A 19,251-nucleotide genomic window follows, 5' to 3' on the forward strand; every position below is an offset into this window, starting at 1 on the left:
GCTGGCGGCCGCGCCGCGGGCCGCCCCGGGCGCTGAGGGGAGTATGGCCGGGGTGTGGGAGCGCGGCCCTTGCCTCTTCTCTACGCCCGTAACCCCTGCCGGTCTCCTCAGCGGCGCGGTCGGTGAAGGGCTCCCCTCCCCCACCACACACACCCATTTTGAGGAACTCGCGTTTATTCCGTCAGCGAAGCGTTGCGCTGGGGGAAGGGGGTGCGCGGAGCCGCTCCCAGCGTCCGCCCTCGGTAAAACCGGTAATGCTCCGAAAACTACATCTCTCAACCTTCGCGTTTCTGGTAAGCAAACTTTAATTCAGGTCGAGGTGGACAATAGACACTCCAGTGAGCTTCCCTTTCCCGATCTCATCTATTCGTGGTCATGGAGTACACGCACTCCGGAAGAAAATTGAAAGCCGGATAACCTGTTTACACTGATACATTTGCAGTGTTTTGTAAAGTGAGCGTTTGCTGAACATATATGCTTAACATATAAGGCTGTGTGCCTCTTTAACAATACCCTTTTCCTCCAGAATAAGGTATTATTAAAACACCCTTAAATTAGAAACAATAAAAATATGCTTATTTAATAAAGAATCTTCTTTGTGGTACAGCATTCTTGCTCTTGTGGGGGAAATAACTACTGTTTCAGTTGGTTTTGGCTTGTTTTTTTTTAAATACACTAAAATATGTATTTATCATAACTTATTATTTTCAAAGCAGGTGCAGTCAGAGTGTTGTCTGTTATCTTCTTAAATCTGGTGTTACCATGAACTATCTCCTACTTACTGACAGAATTTCTCTAAATAGGTCTTTTTAATAGTTAGGGCTATGTTTAAAATTGGTATTAATTGGGGGGGTGGGGTTCAAAGTTCCTGACTGAGGGAGGAGTGATTAATAACACAGTGGCATGCCTTAGTGGCCAATGTAGTCTACAAAAGTACTTAAAATTAAGCTGATGACTTAGTGCTCCTTTAAGAAGCTTTTCTTTGTAGCATGTCAGTCTCTTTACAAAACAGGTTATGTTTAGGTGTGTCTGGGCCTGTACTCTGAAAGGGTGGCATGTAAACTCTGTGTAAGATCCACCAGTTCTGGAGGGGTAGGAAAGGCAATGTAATAGGCTCAGAAAGTAAAATACCCAGTTTCTGTCTCATTAGGAAAACATCCTATGAATTACCAGCCTGTATGCTTAAAGTTGGTCAGGTTAATAAGTATTCTTGTAGTATGTTTAAGCAAGAGATTCTTCAGAATGGTTTACTTCATCACAAGGTAGATGGCTACAAAGAAGTAAGAATACGCTACAATAAAATTTTTATAATCTTGATGTGTAATATGTTTCACATTTAAGCTTACCCACTCCGATATATTTTTTTAAAAAATTACATTGATGTTTAATTGCATAATTAAACTGCTGGCTAAAGTAGTGTGTTTCTGTAGCTTGTAATATGTTACTATCTAACTTAAAGAAAAACAATGCTGACTTAAGGTTTTATTTTCTTTTGCAAGGAAGAACTTAGTATGCAAAGGGTTGAATTATTGTCTGCATACTGAAGTAAAAGGTATTCTGAAAAGTAACAGCTTTAATATTGTGGTGCCATATCACAGAGGGTTTTAGCATTCAAAAAATTGCAAATCATTATTTGCAGCCTATGTAAAAGCATGTAGTTTAACATGTGGCTTGGATTTTGTTTTTTTGATCCATATTAAGGTTCATCCTTTTTACCCATTGTGATTACTGTTTTCACGTTGGGTGCACTTTAAATAAAAATAAAAAACCCCAACTCTTTTATAGGTTGGGTTAAATTTTTTTTTTTCCTACACCATCCTCTTTATGAAGGCCTCTGGATTCTGGTTTCCTAAAAGTCTCTAATTTTGTTATGCTCAGTAACCTCCCTTCCATCAGTTTTCTTCAGTTTCACTAAGTTGTCGTCGTTTTTTTTTTATCACCCTGGCAGACTTCTGTTTCTTACTCCTAGTGTCAAGATAGGCCATAATTTGATATCAGTGTCTTTAGCAATACTACCATGAAGTTTTCAGCACCCTAGGCTACCACTCATCCAGTTGTGTAGTGAGGCAGGTGTACCTTAAGTAAGCGTTGATGCCAGTCTGTGGTCTTACAGAGCATGATAGACCTAAATTCACTGTGTCTCTGTGGAAGGAGGAACAACAAAGCATTGTGATTGGGGCAGTTGTGCCTTGCTCCCTTCCCCACACTGTAGCTGCTACGTATTGTAACCGAGTGCTATCTGAAGGGCTCTCTGACTTTACACACACAATATTCTTATGGTTTTAAATGTTCCTTTCTGTAGGAAGCTGAAGCTAGGTAGAAGTTGGATTACCTCCGGCTTCAGGTTTCATCTGCTGCTTCCATGACCAGCTTCTGAGTTTTTGGGTGCCATTTTCATTGACAGTCACATAGTTAGATCAGTATAAGGGGGTGACTGTACAGTTGATTTGCATCTATGTTGTGCATAAGATGTACACATGATAGTGTATGATGCAGATGTTAAAGATCTTTGACAAATCAGGATTGTTAACTCTGACTTGCTGACACGCAGAGGTGCCTGTATCTTGCTTCCCAGATCTTATGGTTTGGAGGGGACTTCCAAAAGCAGCCAGGTGAATAACAAATTGCCATGCTGTCTCCAGCAAATACGAAGTTGTGGTAGTGTGGGAAGGAAGAACAGAGGTTAAAGACCCAGCTGGGGTTTAGGAGACTTTATTGTACCAGGTGCAGTGCGATTGAAATGTGGCTTTACTGCCTTTAGGTTGAGCTTAGCTCCAGGCATTGTTAGGCTGCTTTACTGTGTAGATCAGGAGCCTAAGCTATGTTACGTAGGTTGTCTCCTCCTTGTATCATTATTGTAGAACAGACTGGGGCAGGGAGGCAAAGAAATATGATGTAGCTACCACTATTGCAGTATATTTTTAATTCTTGCACTGTGTTAACTATGCTGGACCCAAATTGATTTCTGTAGAGCCAGTTGAATGATGTCAGGACTTAAAATCTGTTAGGTCCCTGCCAGACTCGTGGCAAGGTCTGCATGATGTTTAACAAACCAGAATTCCCAAGGTCAGTTTTTAGAATACCAAACACTTAGCCCTGTCTATAACATAGAAATCCACATTTGTAGACTGAAAGGCTACGTCTGCCACTGGTTGCAGAAAATTCCCTGGCAAGCTCTTCCCAATCTCTTCATGTGTCAAGGTTACAAAGAGTGCATGCTTGTACCTGTGTATGTCTTTACATTTTTCTGGACCTTAATGTACCCATGTAGTTTCATTTCAATTGTGTGGTGGTTGTTTCATGTACTCTCTAATGAGACCTAAATTTGTTGTGCTCTCTGCCTCTTTCTACCATGGCAGAACTACTATTCTTATCCACTTAAATATATATTTGCCAGGCATCAATTTTATCTGAAGACTTGATGCAATATTTGCTTTACCCCTGCATTAGTTGCCTTTTAATCTTTTAAGGCTAGAACATGCATTTCACGCTTCCTGTAACTGTTTCTAAGATATGTACCCCAGTCTGTGATGCATGTTACTTTACATGAATATGAATTTGGTCCAACACTGAGCTGTAGAAAAAAGATGTCTGTATTGTCTCTGTGACTATAGAAAAGACCTCTAACGCAGTCTATTCTGGTTTCTTACTGGTACTTTTGTCCCTTCCTGCTCCTTCCTCTCATTCATGCCTTGTGTCTGTTTGATATAGTACATGATGTAAGTTTCTGAATTCTAAATGCAATAGTAAATGTTATTGTAGTTAACTTTAGCTTAACATTTTAAAAATAGATGTCATTGAGTGCAATACTGAAAGCAGAAGTTTATTCTTGCAGGATTGTGTGGGTTTAATATCTCAGGAGGAGCCATTTCAAAGAAAGTCCTCTAAGAGCATATCGTTTTATATGATATACAGTAAAATTGAGTTTACTGTTTACATTTACTGTAGGAACGGGTTGTAAACAGAATGAACACTAAGATAGGTGGAGGAAGACTTTTGAGTTGCTAATGCAGTGTTTTTTTCCAATTTTTACACAATTGTAAAGAATCTCTATATTTTAGCTGCATTTCCAGGGTCAGTAAGTTCGAGGTATACCAAGAAGAAGTTAAAGTGGAAACTGTGTCTGTCTAAATGCTAATGTTTGGGAAATAGTCTCATGAGGAAAGGATGGTAATCATTTCTAATCTAAACCTCTTGATTTGTTCAGATAGAAAACAGCTCAGATGGGGGGGGGGGCAGTACTTATTAAGATAAAAATGCTGTGTTATGTCTGTTAATAGTGACCCACTCTTAAAGGACGACATTTTTTTCAAGATTGTGTTCACAGTTGAATTGACTTAGTGGTAGAATAGAAGAAGGCAAGGCATTAAAAACAGATTTAAGAAAGTGCAAGGACTGATAAGGTATAACTATAGTGAAGGGATGTGTTACTGAAGAAGAGATTTTAAAACTTGTTCTTTGCATGTACAGCTATAACTAAGCTTTAAGAAAAAAAACTTAGGCTAGACAAACCTGTAAATTAACCTAACTGGACAACTAACAATGCTTGTAAATTTGCATGTTAATATATTTGAAATTATATTCATTAGGTCTGTTAACAGTCCAGGCTGTGCTAAACTGTGCAACAGCCAGCCAAAAACCTCCAAACAGTAGCTTCTATCTTAATGGGCATAAAACTCCTTTTGGATGTTGAACCAATTTGACTCAACTAGCCATTAAAATGCCTGCCTTTTTGTGTACAATGGCCTATACATTTTGTTTGTAGAAGTTCTCATTTCATAATTAGTGGTAGTTTTTAAAGCATCTTAAACTGGCCACTTCACAGTGGAACAGCTGTTTAAATACATTCCTTTTCACTGCAGAAGATCCTTTTGTGGAAACAGGAAAATGCTTTAAGCGACTGGATGCATTAGGTGGTGCGAATAGTTGAAGGAAGTGTTTGGCTAGGTATTTTCTTACACACTTTGGAGTCATGAGTTACTTCATTCTCAGAGGCCTGGGGAAACTGTTAACTGTTGCTTTTAGCAGTAAGATATAAACCAAGTATTTTCCCTTGAAGGTGATTGATAAATAACTTTTAGTAAATACTAAAAGTCAACTTTGTTTCTTCTGTTCTTGTTCCCTCAGACATCCTTTCTGAATTCCGATTTGGATTTTGTGCAGGTGATGTCTTTTGCAGGAAGGAGCTCTTAGACTTCTTGTTGGATAATTTGGCTTTAGGTCTTTTCAGATTTTGGAAACTGTGCTCACAAAGATCATTTTACACTCTTAGTATCTGTGAAACTAAAAAGCCATTGCTATTTATCTGTATATAAATAACAAAACGGAAGCTGTGAATCAGACTAGATGGTAATAATACAGATACTTACGGACATGGAACCTTAAGTGCTAAAATAGTTCCGTGACCTAAAGAGGGTTGTTTGTGGGATAGGAGCCCCATTATGTGGGAGGTATACTGCACACAGTTATCAAAAGCAGAGAAAAAAAGTATTTTTCCAGTTTGTATGCAACAATTCTTTGCAGCATTTTTTTTTTAGGCAGTAAAGAAAAGTTAAAAGCCAGTATCTATCTGATTAGGTGCAGTTTTATGGTAGTTTAAGCTGATCTAAGTTGGAACTGCTAAAGTCCTGTATGGTTTTGCATCCTTTATTCTGCATCACATCTGATCCTGAAATCAAGGAGTTGAACCATTAGAAAGTTAATCACTTTTCTAATAGGATTGTTTTTCTGCTGATTTAACTCCCCGAACTGGCTTGTTACAGGATGAGATTAACTCAAGTGCCTCTGTTAACCAGAGGGAGGGACTGAAAGTGTTTATCTAGGGGCAGGATCATGGTGGTGAACAAACACCCAAGAATTAAGTATTCACAGTGTTGGATATTGGTTGTTGTGCAATAATACAACTGTGCAAGCAGTATAATTAAAAATACATAATCAAAAGCCGCATATCCTTGAACTGTGATAACACAGATCTAAGCACAGAGTGCAGTTAACATGCAGTTTTCAAAACTGGGATCAAATGTCTTTCTGGCTATAGTTGAGCTAGGTTAAAAGTCAAGCTCCTTGTTCCCTTTCACTGCGTGCTTGCAGTAGATGTCCTCACTGGTTTGATGTGTAACTGAATGCATCTTTGCTCACACTCCTAGTTCTGGCAAAACGGTCCAGACTGGAAATCCTAAGTGCTGATTTCTCCAATATATTAGGAGTGATTATTTGTGAAGGTGCAAGGTTATGAGGCCTTGTTTTGGCTCAGATATAACCAGGACACTGATTTGCCTGCAGTGGAGTTTGCCTCTCTGAAATGTGGATGGCTTTTATCCATCCTGGAGATGGATAGGGACAGGAGAAGGGAGTGCTCACTGGCCTTAAGAAGTTGGGTGTTTTCTTACATATGACATAAGGTACAAGCAATTCCAAGCAGTCCAGTTTAAAACCCTGATCACATCGTTATTTTCAATTCTGTAGAGCTCCTATAATTTTTGTCTTATATAACTGCATGGAAAACTTTATCGGCTGCTGCTAAGTGAGTATTTGCTAATTTAGGAAATTAGTCTCTTATCCAATAAAAGAATGAACATTTTATTATGCTTCTTACACAGATTAGGAGTCCTGTATCAAACATACAAAATTAACGTAGGATTGCTGTGATTATGCATCTTATCAGCATTTATTTCTTCACCAGCTTAATTTATTTCAGCCTTTCTGAGTTTATTGCCCTGTATGTGCATAGGTGAAATCAAATTCCTGGAAGCTTTAACTGTTTCACTGCAGTGTCAGCTGAGTTGTGTGTCGCATGGAAAGGTTTGAGATAATACAACGGAACTACTACTAAAATAGTCGAGGTGTGCTTCAGTGGCCTATTCTACTTTTTCCTGTTTGAAAGTCACTACTTAACAGTGCAGGACCCTGTGCTTCCACAAATGCTTCGGTTGTTTTGTAGGGTGTTTTTTTTTTATTGTAGCTGACATTAATAGTACTCCTGATAAGCATTTCTGTCTAATTGAATGCAGAGTAATATATGCCTGATTGAATATTTGAGGCAAGTAGATTTCACTGAGATGGAATATAATGAGAAGCAATGCTTACCACTGATGTGGGCAAATTTGAATTAGTGCTTTACTGAATAAACAACATTTCAACTTCAGATCATCTGTAGAGATAACTTACATAGTCTTTAAACTTTGGAAATTTCAGCTTCAGTGTTGTCTTCTGTAAGCTGCAATATGTTTATGCATGTCATTTTGGAAGAAATAAAACCACTAGTTCATTTCATACTGTGTTCTGCATCTTAAGCCTCTACCAGTTGAACTATAACATGCAGTATTACAGAGTCAGAATTTTGGTGGACTTAGGGATGTGAAAATATTCATATGGAAATTTATAAATTTACTACTTTTAAGCTGACAACTTTGAGCTACTAATTTTTAATTAAATTAATTTTATAATTTAGTTTGCTGTGAGACTTCATACTTTGCCTTCCAAGCTACACTGCTTTGCACTGAGCACTTAATGTTAAGAATGACTAGAAAACTGAACTGAAAAGAATAATGGTCTTCAAACTCCTATAAAGCCCTCCTACTGATTTTTTTCCCTTTTCCCTTTCATGCATTGCTGCTATTACATGTCAGTTTAACAGTTCTGCAACATTTTTGATCATTTGTCCATTTTATAAGTAAATTTAATTTAAAATCTTTTAAGGGATATGCCTTGAATTATATCCTGCTAGTAGGACTGACACAAAAACTGGTAGTGCTAAAAAATATTAAAAAATACGGTAGCTTTTTTAAATGATCGAGTTGAATTGCAATGTAGAACATAAGCAACTGTTGTATAGTAGTGCATTTGCAGAGGTTGACAAAAGCAAAGGGGCAGGGCACTCCTGAAAATAAAGTTGATGTTCCTAAGTAACGCAGGCTTACTGCATTTGCTAGCCCCAGCTTTTTCTTTTCTTCTTTTAAGTCACTGTTTTGTACAATATTTCACTGCAGCTTATCTTCGTATAATGCCACTGTAAATGGTCCTCCAGTAAAATCCATTAATAATACCTTGGATTTGTATTCTTGGAACATCTGCTTTCTTTCAGGAGTGATGTGCAATAGTGCACAATAGTGATGCTTGTTTATTTTACTAGAAGTCATACCTCTGTAGTGTCTAGTTACCTTCTCTTTCCCTTTATAAGTGTGTGATGGCACCTTTGATATGCATCTCAGTTCTCTCTGTCCTGTTTATTGTCTTTTTCATCTTCAGAGCTATGTATTGACCTAGATCCAACATTAAGAATTAAAATTATTTCCTTGAAATAGTCTTTTAGAAATTAACAGGTTTTTTTAGAATTTTCTGTACAGTAAATCAGTCACTGCACTATACAATACAGAATCGTATATTCTAACAGTAATTATGTAGCTAACTTGTAAAATTTCACAAGAAAGGTCTTGTAGTAATAATTTACAGGTTATTACTGTTACATCTCACGAAGGCAAGAATTTACTTGATCGTGTGATTTGCGACTGCTAACATCTGCCTGAAAATGAGTCAAGTTTGGAAAGTTAGTAAATAAGCTGTTTGGAGTACAGGTCAGAACAATATTTTATGCTTAATAAAAAGCTTCATATCATTTAGGATTGTAACAAGCATGTATTTTAAGGCTTGTCTGTATGTGATCATCAAATTGTAATTTTTTTCATCTACTTTGTGCTAACATAGTTAAATCTAGAAAAAATTTCTGGAGATCATAAAGTAAGATATTTCCACAAGTCTTTAAAAGAACACTTAAACCTATACTGTAATAGTAACTGTGTTAACAAGTTAACATTCAATTTGGTAAAGCTTTTAGTATCAAAAAAAGCTTTTAAATTCCAATATGAATGTCTGAATGTAAAAAAAAAAAAAGTTTAAGGTAGTTAGTGCCAAAGCTACAGAAAGGCAACTATAAGAATACACTGATTGACAGATCAGAAAGTTAACAAATTGTGCTTGGATAACTTGTGTTTGTTGCTGCTAGAACTGTTATCTGCTGGTTTCTTGTTAAATCTGTAACTTGTGATACAAAATACTTACTGTCCTGCATATACAGAATGACTCGTGCAGTAACCTGGATTTGTTTGGCTGAGGTCTGTAATAGAAAAATCGGTCTGAATTTACTTTTGCATCTTAAAAGTTTCAGGTCAGTAAAAGCGTTTAAAATTCATAGTGCAATCAATTTTCTGGCAAACTCAAATTTGTTCTAGTGTTTGAAACATTTAGTCAGTTTAGTCTAGCTTTTTACTGGATCACCAAATATATAGAACTTGTTGTGGTAAGAGTGCATTATCTTACTGGGACAACTTGTTTTCCAGATAAAATTACAATTTAGTAACTCCAGCATAAAAACTGAGATCTGGAATGTTACGATGTTAGAATGTTGTTGTTAGCTTGACTTTGTAGCTGGAACAGAACTTTTCAAACTCTACTTGTGATCTCTTATGTCTTCTTTTTAATTTTTCTAGGCTGCTGAGTATGTCCCAGAAAAAGTGAAGAAAGCTGAAAAGAAACTAGAAGAAAATCCATATGACCTTGACGCTTGGAGCATTCTCATTCGAGAGGCACAGGTTTAGTGACATAGGATTACATTTCCTTATCTATGGTCCACTCACACTATTTGGTTCTGGAGTAAAATCAGCATATTCATTTACATAAATCATAATATTGTAAATGCTGTTTTGATTTTTAATTTTTAGAATCAACCTATAGACAAAGCACGGAAGACCTATGAACGCCTTGTTGCCCAGTTCCCCAGTTCTGGCAGATTCTGGAAACTGTACATTGAAGCAGAGGTTAATATTTTTACATTTTTTTCTTATATAACATTTAATAGGAGTTTAAGTTTACACTTTCATAAGCATAAATAAGATAGGCACATAATATCTAGGGAAAAGGGGATTTTAAATATGCCTTGCCTTTATTTTGTAAAATAGGTACAAAGGAGTGATTAAAATGAATTCTAAAGTATTGGGTCTTTTATGAGTTGATGATTGTTGCATTATGGAATTGCAACAACATTAAAACCGTTTCAATGGTATTGGAGTGCTTTAGCCTTTTATTTACTTGTCGTGTCAATTTATTGCCTCCCGTGTCATTTATTTAGAGGATTTTTTTTTTATTTATACGTACAAACTTATTTGAATGACTTTCTGTGAATGTTTGGATCTTTTTAATTTTTTTTGCTTTCTTAGGGAATTGAGTGTCTCTGTGAACAGTGTTTTCAGGGAGGGTGTGGGATGGAATCTGGAATGAAAATGCTGGGAAAATGGCATTAGCACAACTCACAACTTGATGGAAGCTGATTTCTGGAATGAAAATGCTGGGAAAATGGCATTAGCACAACTCATTAGCTTCTAAAAATCCCAACAAAATTGTGATTGTTTACATAACTATATAAAACCTCCCACTAAGTGCATTGATCATTTAAACAGTCTTTAATGATGTCATGAAATGCACTGTATAATTGGAATTTTTTTTAATTTTCTGTAGCTGATATTTTACACTAATACACAGGCTTTTTGTGGGCATCTTCTAGCTGCACATTTTTCTTAAGAGACAGATCTTCTACATGCTAAACTACAGGGGTGGGGACCTGTGTTCTGTAGCTGAAAAATGAGATAGCTAAATTTTTTTCCATTTTATGTGAAAATTGCTAAGCAGCCATCTGAGTGGCAAAACTGCATTGTGTAGTTATCATATCTTATTTTCTGTTAAATTACATATCCAAATGTGTTCTAGCAGTAAATTTTGAAGATTATTAAATAAAATTGGCATCATGGGAATCTAACAGATATTTTTGTATTGCAGTTTATATTAAGATGTTATAGTACAAAATAGTGCAACCTAAATTTAATATTACCTAATTAAATATCGTAGAATTTTCACTATTTTGTTTCCAGTAGTTTGTAGCAGTAGCTGGAATGTTGGTGATTGGACATATTTGGGAGATTGTGAATGCACTAACACATACAGATGTGTATTTTTCCTTTTGGGACCCTGCAGCCAAATCTATTAGCCTCTTGTACCCTGCAATGTTTGCTACGGGATCTAGTCTTTAGAATCTAATCTAGTTTGATGATTGCATTAAGTTACCTGATTTCTGTGCTTATTTAAAACCTTTATCTTTCCCATGCCTCAAATTTAAAGTTGAATAAGACCACCTCAGAAAGCCTGTACTACATTGTAGATCTTTCAGCAGAAAGTACTATCATCAGTGTAAAGCTTCTTGTCTTGAACCACGTTCAGAGATGAATTGACAGACATTACCTCCCTTAATCGATACCTTTTAACTAATTTGTAATCTAGTAGTATTTAGAAACATTAACAGTGGCAAAGCTTAAAACAGTCTAGGGTATAATTTTTACATGCTGCTTCAAGGAAGGAAGATCAACTTCTACCCAGCAGGTATGGTAACCAAGTAACACAAGGTAAATTTGAGAGGGAAAGAATTGGCATAAAGATCACTAGCTCGTGTGTGTGTGTGTGTGCGCGCCTATAACTACACTTCAAATATAAGAGAAATGGAATATATGATTCTGTTATTCAAAACAATGGAAAAACGTGAACTGTAGGGTTCTGGTAGAGGTTACACTTGAAAAGGGTTATATTTGAAAGAAATGTAAGAGGTTACTTTTTAGAAGTTTATCTTTTGTCTTAATAGGCAAATTTTTAAAATCCCAGTTATGACTTAAATTTTCAACTTTTCTTTCGTGGTTCCAGTAACTTGTCTCAAAACTCACATAGCGACAGATTTAAGTAAAAAGCAACATGCTTATCTCTGCCTTTTTTTAGTGTATGTAACCATTTATAGCTATAAGCTGAAATAACTCTTTATTTCCAAATTCCTCTCAAAAAAATATATATTCACACAATTGGGCACTGTTGTCAGTGTTGTCTGAAGTTGCATATCATATGTACAGTCCCATCTGAGAGTAAATTCAGAATGAAATGTTTTCTCAAATGTTCTTTTAACAGTGTGGTTGAATATAAATTAAGACTTCAATTAATTTTTGAAGGCTACCTGAGATAAAGGAATTGTTTTGAGGCTTCTTTTATTGCAGCCTTAAGATGTACAAGGAATATAGGGAAGATATTTTCCAAAAGCTTTTTTCCTTGGAAATCTTAGTAGTCTCCTCCTGCTAGAAAGTTTGTCTTGGATAGTTCAGAAGTATAGATCTTTCCAGCCTTGAGTTGGGAAAGTAAACCTGTGATAAATCCTTGTTTAGCATTGCTTTTGATTCACTTTCACTGCCTCAGTATTTAAATCTGAAAATTGCTAAATCTTCAGTCATCTGTAAGCTGCGTTTTTCCTGACGTCAAAATGAGCATATCACTTTCCTCTTTAACATGATAATGTTTCCTCTTTGCATCACAGAAAGACAAAAGGGGAGAGGAAAGTGGGGGCTGTTTTCTGGCAGGTTGTCTTTCACTACAGAATTTTATCCTCTGAACGACATAAATCTGAGCTGAATATCATTACATAGTGGTGGTCTATTATTGGCAGATGAGCTAGGGCGAGGGTTATGATTATGGCCTTACAAAAAAGGAATTAGCCCTTTAACAGCTGTATTCTTTATGAAATTGTTAGAAATCTTTAAATTTCCCTTTGCCTAACTTGAGGAATGTGTTCTTTTTAGTCACTTCCAATCTTCAAGTAGAAATCATTGTTTATAATCTACATGAACAAAAACTGTTTCCTTGCATATGCCAGTTCATTCTGTAATGTAAAACTTCTAAGTGCAGGCCTTACTGCTGTGATTACCTCTTGTTTTTATGACGGTGTTTGTTCAGCTCACTGACTCTGTTTTCCTTTTTGTGTATGACTTTGTTCCCTAGAGGAATATAGTGTAAAGCAGCGCTCATCACTTAGTGTGTCATCTAACTTATTCCTATTAATATACAGACTGTGCTGAAGTAACTGAATACTTCATGTTTCCATTTTATGTGTCAAGCACCAATTTATATGCTCTAGTCTCTCTATTATGACTAGTTTGGTAGTCAGTAGAACATGGAGATTAACTGGGAAGAGCGTGCTTTGACAGTTTGTTAATGGGAACTCTGCTATTAAAGTTTGAATTGGTCAAAAAATGTTGATTCTCGCACTGGTTCTTATTTCTTCTGACATTCAAAGAAGCAGTTGCAGGACATAGAAATAATAGAATTGGATGAAACAACTCCCAGCCCACAAAGTCTTTGGGTCATAGCATCTGAATGCTTAAGACTTCTGAGAATAGAGTTTCGTTTAGTGAATTTGACAGACTATGTAGTCTATTTTTGATATGTATTTTAGCAAGTAAAATAGTTAACTTGCTATTCTGCATCTTCTAAAATTTAGGAAGTGGTACAGTAATGCCACTCTTCTTACTCAGCCTCTTGTTTTCTCTAGTTGCTTAAAGCATGTTTTTCTCTTGATACCTTTCCCATAAAAATCTACTTCCAGAAAACTTTAATCAATTCACATGTCAGTGCCTCTTTCACAGTTTTAAAAAGGAGCATGTAAGTCTCAGTCCCACATGTGCCATAACGTTAAATTCATAGATCACATGATCTGGATTCTAGCCTGCTCTGCTGATTTGCTGTGTCTTCTTGGGTAAGTTATGTTCTGCCATTATTAAAACAGATACCTACCTACCTCACAGGGTTGTTGTGAGGCTCACTTTAGTGATTAAAGTGCTTTTGGCATCTGGCTAAAAGGTGCTACAGAAATGTAAAAATAAATTCTGATGTAATACACCCTATGATCCCACAGGCCCAGCTGTCTATTACTGTTTCCTTTGTCTCTTCGACTGTTTGAACCATCTTTTAGATACAGAAAGACTTGATAATGCTTTTCATGCACCTGAAAGAACTTTTACTTTACCAGTGTTGTAAATATTTCAGTAGTTCCGAAGCAAGTATTTGAAGCTGTCACCTTTTTCTCTGCTAGTTTCCTTTGAGAAATCACCAGGTTGAAAATACTCTTAAGCACATTTATTAAACTATGTTCATGTATTTGCAACATTTTTTTAATGATCTAAAGAATTTTTAGTTCCAGTTGCTCTAAGTGGAAACTTTAATCTGTAATTGTCCTGAATGTTTCAGGCCAGTTCACACCACACCTTTTTACCTTTTTCATTGTTGAGTATATTGCATTACATCCGGGTCACTTTGAACTGTTGTTAGTAGGCGTTGAAAGGTTGCCATAATTAAAGATTTAAAAACCATAAGCACAAGACAGTTGTGACAAATACCCCAAGTCTAGAAACAATAAATACAAAGCTAGTAACATGCATGTAACGTGTTTGGCTGTTGATAATGTATTTTTCATCTTGCGAATTTTTCAAGTAAGACTCCTGTGTTACTGCTTGTTCTAAAGAAATGAAACTAGATTTATTTGTTCAGATAACTTCTATTTGATATGAACACTTTGAATTTTAGATGTCTTGGTAACAAACCAGATGCTGTATGAGGATTCAGAGGGTGGGACCAAAGCTTAGGGTTGATTGTTTTGCATTTCATCATATGCAATACATCAGTATCTTTAATTCATGTAATTCACACTGGTGTGGATACTAGTCAGAATGTATCATTTAACGTTCTTGTATATGAAAAATGTAAATAAAACCATTTAGAAAAATGATTGTTTTTGTTTAAAATGTTTGTGTTTCTTCAAAGCATTTTCTTCCCCTGTTTTACTTTAATCTGGTTTGAGTTCAGAAAAAAATTGTTACACATCACCAAAATTCTTCTGCTTGGGGAAAAATGGGAACTGACTTCTGTCAGGATGAAGTTGGAGTGATCAGAAGTCAAAGTAGAATAGTCTTCTTGGCTGAGATTCTGTTTAGCGGTACTTTCAACTGAAAATATTGTATATATCACTAGCTGATCTTTGTTAATTTCTTAATGGAAGGCATACCCATTATAATCCATGCCCACCCTGCTAGTCTACCACATTTCTCATAGTAAACTTCTGCTTTTGAGAAACTGCCGTACAGGTGCTCTGTACAAACATCCGTATTGCACATTCTTGACTACCTCAGTCTGAGATTTTTAATCTTTTTTACAACTGTATTATTAAGATCTTTTCTTACTCATGTGTGGACTTGTTCCATTCCTGTTAATAAATGTTGTTCTGTCTGTGTGATTATTGTAGACTTGCACTAGAAAGTGGATGCAACTTCCCTCCTGTCTTTTCTACTCAATATGTAAATACAGGCATGTACATCTTGCATAGTTGCCATGGTCCTACAAGTTGTATGATATCAGAAAGTTACCCACATAATTGACATTTGTAGTTTCAGAAGATGCGCGGTACAACACTAGTGGGTTTCTTTATAATTCTATTTTCTGTATTTGATCATAAATATCATGGGAAAGTTAGGAATTTTAATTTTTGAAGTGGAAGTGATGCCTAATGAAGAGATTACGATGAACCCTCTTCTATAGTGTGTTGCTGTTTTCACATGAATAAACTGAACTACTTCCTGTTCTGTTGTATTCTTTCCGTGTGGGGTGACAGAAACCATCCCTATTAGAAGTGTTAGTTACATAAAACTCTTGTTCACAACACTTTTGAAGTCTCGCTTTCAAATGTAATGAGGACAGTGAAAACTTTTCTCATTTTGTGCTTTCTTTTGTTGAAGTTATTTGCTGATCCTTCTATTGGTGTTTTGAGGGGGAAATATGTGTGTTAGGTCGGGCACAAACTTGAGCTTCTTTCTCATGTCTGAACCTGGAAGAACCAGAAGTAAAAATACAGAGCTTTCTTGTGTACCCTGTATTAGCTACAGTTTGGTTATCTTCATCTGCGTGGGTGAGGGAACTATAATCATAATTTCTCATTCATTTCTATGTCTCTTCCAGCTTCCATTTGTCAGCTGGTGGAGTTAACCTGATGCTCTTTATTCAGATTTTGAGAAGCCTGGTAACTGTGAGAGAACACTTTCTGTTAAACCTTATCTGTTAGCGCTACTACGTAAAATAATGCTTGACTTTATTTGCAGAGTCTCTTTGCAGACTATGAAAAGGCTTTGAGTCACTGCTGTGATGAAATACAGTGGCTTCTCTTGGCTAGAAACTTCTGTGAAGGCCAGCCATTCTTTCTGGCACTCCTGTGTCCTGTTAGTACAAATGTTCTTAGTTTAAGAGCGTGCGTTGTTTTTTCCCCTCATTAGGGTATGCTTTTTCTCACTGATGGCTTCAATTGGACAGGTGTTCTACCTCCAGTAACTATTTTGGACTTCTGCAGTGAAGTGTTGTGTACCCAATACCGTAAACTTCGACATTTTTCCTTTCTTCCATAAAACAATTCAAAAGTGAGAAGAAATTATATGCATTGGTGCATAACTGTACCATTGCATAGTGGCATTCACTTTTTTTTGTGGCACATTGTATACCTGCAGTTAACTACACGAGAAGATCTTAACGGTGATTGGAATCTGATCCGTATTGGGGTTTGACTAGTTTGGTAGTGACAAATGCTTACAGTGTAGAAGCATGGGAGCATTTCCAAAGTTCATTGGAACTGTAGCATCAGGAATGTTTCAGTTTAAGGATAGGCATAAGTAGAAAGACATTCTTTTTAAATTTAGTTTGTGGACAGTTTTCAGTAATACTGCTATAGAGGGGAGTCCTATTGCATCTTGAGATGACTTTTAATAGAACTCACGTCTAACCTGAAGTGTAAACATTTCGTCTGGCTCTGGGTCTGTTCCCTTAGAAGCAGATTGTACTAAGCCATGTGACAGGGTCCACGTACTAATCATGGTTTTCACAAGTTCCAGTGAGCACACATTGCTGATCTGTTAGCAGATCCTGTCGCCAAAGGTCTTGTGGACTGACTGTTGGGCTAAAGGCTTTCAGAGCTTTAACATCTTCGACTTTCTCCAAGAGGAGGAGGGCTAGAATTGTTGGTATGCTGAGGAAGCTTGGTAATTTTACTGATACTTTCACGCTCGCTCTGTGTTTCAGCAAAACAGTTGTAGAGCTTATGCATATATCTAAATTGTATAGGCGTTATCATTATTAATTCAAACTGTTCCTCTGAATCAACTAACCTGAAAAGTTCAGTAGTGTGATGGAGGGTCAACTGTCTGACCTCATTTGATTCCTGTAATATGACTATATAAGACTTAAACTGTCTAATGAGGGCAGCTTACTCTCTCCAGTTCCCCATGGTTTGCATTAGTGCATGAAATAGAGAATAAGAAATAACCAGTGTCTGAAACTGGAAAGAGGAATGACTGTACACTCTTTGAAGTGTTAACCCATGACCATAGCAGAACAAACTCTTACTATAAACAGTCTGATACTTCCATATAGGTTTATGTGAGAGTGAATATCAAATATATTTTAAAAAATACTTTGCAAGTCATACATTTGGACTAGAAAGATAACTTCCAAAATGATGCCTAGTTGTTTGATTTAGTATTTTCTATGTCCAGACTGCAGCAAAGCCATCAACTTCCTTCAGATATTATCTCTCCTGGAAGTATAGATTTTCACCATTCTTACTGTTTAAACAAAACAAACTCTCGGAGATTAAAATAGGTTAGATTTACAAATATGAGGCAGCAGGTATGCAGTTATGTATGTGCTGTCCTGCAGATAAAATGGACATGGTGAAGTTAGCGTGTGGGCTAACTTCATTGTGCTTGGTGGAACTACATTTATACATGAAACTATGTTTAAAATGTTCATAGTGTGACCAAATAGGAAAAAGGGCAACTCTGTTGCACTGGGTCTTTATTTTGTTTTCCTTAGGAAAGGGGAAGATGCCTTGTCAAAGAACAAAAAGTTGCAAGGGTCTGTTCCCTGTGTCCCGTCCCCCCCTTTCGGCCCCCATCTTCTGTTTATTTCTCCTGCTTGGAGAAATATGTAACACTATTGGCTATAGTTGGTGGCATTTTATAGTGTATGTGTGGGTTCTGGTACAACTTCCAGTTAAGCGCTCTCTTAATTTAGGAGCTGGTTTAGCATATTTTCAAAATAGTTTCAAATTGGAATTTGAACTATGAAGTGACTTGTCCTATTTTAATACTGATACAATTAATCTCAAATCTGCTTTCAGGCCATATGAAGGGGAGGAAATGAATGTTGTATTTGACTTCTGTCAAATTCCACATCCCTGCAGCTTCTATTAAGGGCTTGTTCCCCAATATATACAGACATGTATATATTACTTCAGCAAGTAATGGATCAGAAGTAAAAAAAAAAAAAGTGTACTTAGTATTTCCAAAGTTAGAAAGGAAGGTAAAGCAACAATCAAATTCACTATTTAAAATTCACTGACAAAATTTTATTCTTTTAGTTTTTATTGTTAAATGAAAACATGCTATAGGTTCCATGCCTGTGGATTCCTCAGGAATCTCTCAAACTATGTATATGTGTACATGTTCATTGACGTGTATACACATTTATGTAATAAGGTCACACACATAATTAATGTTCTTTTAAAATCATACTAAATAAAATCTGAGTGTATGAGCGTATCAGTGCAAATTGTCTACAGATAATTTACTTAGATTACTTAAAAGTTTATAGGTACTCATAACTTACAAAAATAATTTGTGCATAATCTTGAAGTGGAATATATTTAGAAAAACAATGGAATTTTTAAATATTACGTACAACTTCAATCTGAGTGCAAAAACATGACTTGATGCAGTGTGTAAATGATGGGAAAAATAGAGCAAGATTTCCTGCTTTACTTTCATTGTCTTGAGCCCAGTAGTGGCCTGCCTTCCCTCCATTCCTCCCTAGCCATCAAAAGATTATTTTTGTATGTTTTCATGGGCAGAATTAGAAGCGTATTTGCTGTAAGAATTGTGGACTCTATCAGGTTTTCGTGTGGGCCATATCTTTCACTGTGCCTTTGCAATTCATCTTTCAGATGACAAGGAGGTCCCAGGAGTCCTTATCAAGAAGCTGTGTTTGGATGGTTCAGACATGTTCTTGAATTTAAGACGCATGATTCTACTTACTATTTTTAATGCGGCAGAAAGCGGCGGGGGGCGGGTAGAGAGAGATTCCCTAGTAATGAAATAATATTTGTAACTTTTTTCCGCCTTTCTGTAACTTTCCTGATTTTGTTTTTTAAAAAAAAAAAAAAAAAAACTAAAACTAATCTCATGACAAACCTTTTTACATCCTAATTATTGCAGAAGAAATCTGGTGCTCTTAACATCTCTTAATCATGCTTATGCAACTGCATGGCTGCTGGTGAGATTGTAATGGTATTACATTTGTAAAGCA

The 19,251-nt window shown here is 36.3% G+C and overlaps 1 protein-coding gene across 1 annotated transcript in view; it reads left to right on the top strand.

Annotated features, from left to right (window-relative positions):
* CSTF3 (cleavage stimulation factor subunit 3) overlaps window positions 1–19,251 on the top strand; it is a 54,535-nt gene that overhangs the window by 1,705 nt on the left and 33,579 nt on the right. Inside the window, exons 3-5 of the mRNA XM_009288910.1 lie at window positions 112–293; window positions 9,486–9,587; window positions 9,717–9,812. Coding sequence (XP_009287185.1) covers window positions 112–293; window positions 9,486–9,587; window positions 9,717–9,812 — 380 coding nt within the window. The remainder of the gene's footprint in view (window positions 1–111; window positions 294–9,485; window positions 9,588–9,716; window positions 9,813–19,251) is intronic.

This window comes from Aptenodytes forsteri, unplaced genomic scaffold (assembly GCF_000699145.1).
Source record: "Aptenodytes forsteri isolate BGI_AS27 unplaced genomic scaffold, ASM69914v1 Scaffold8, whole genome shotgun sequence".
Lineage (NCBI taxonomy): Eukaryota > Metazoa > Chordata > Aves > Sphenisciformes > Spheniscidae > Aptenodytes > Aptenodytes forsteri.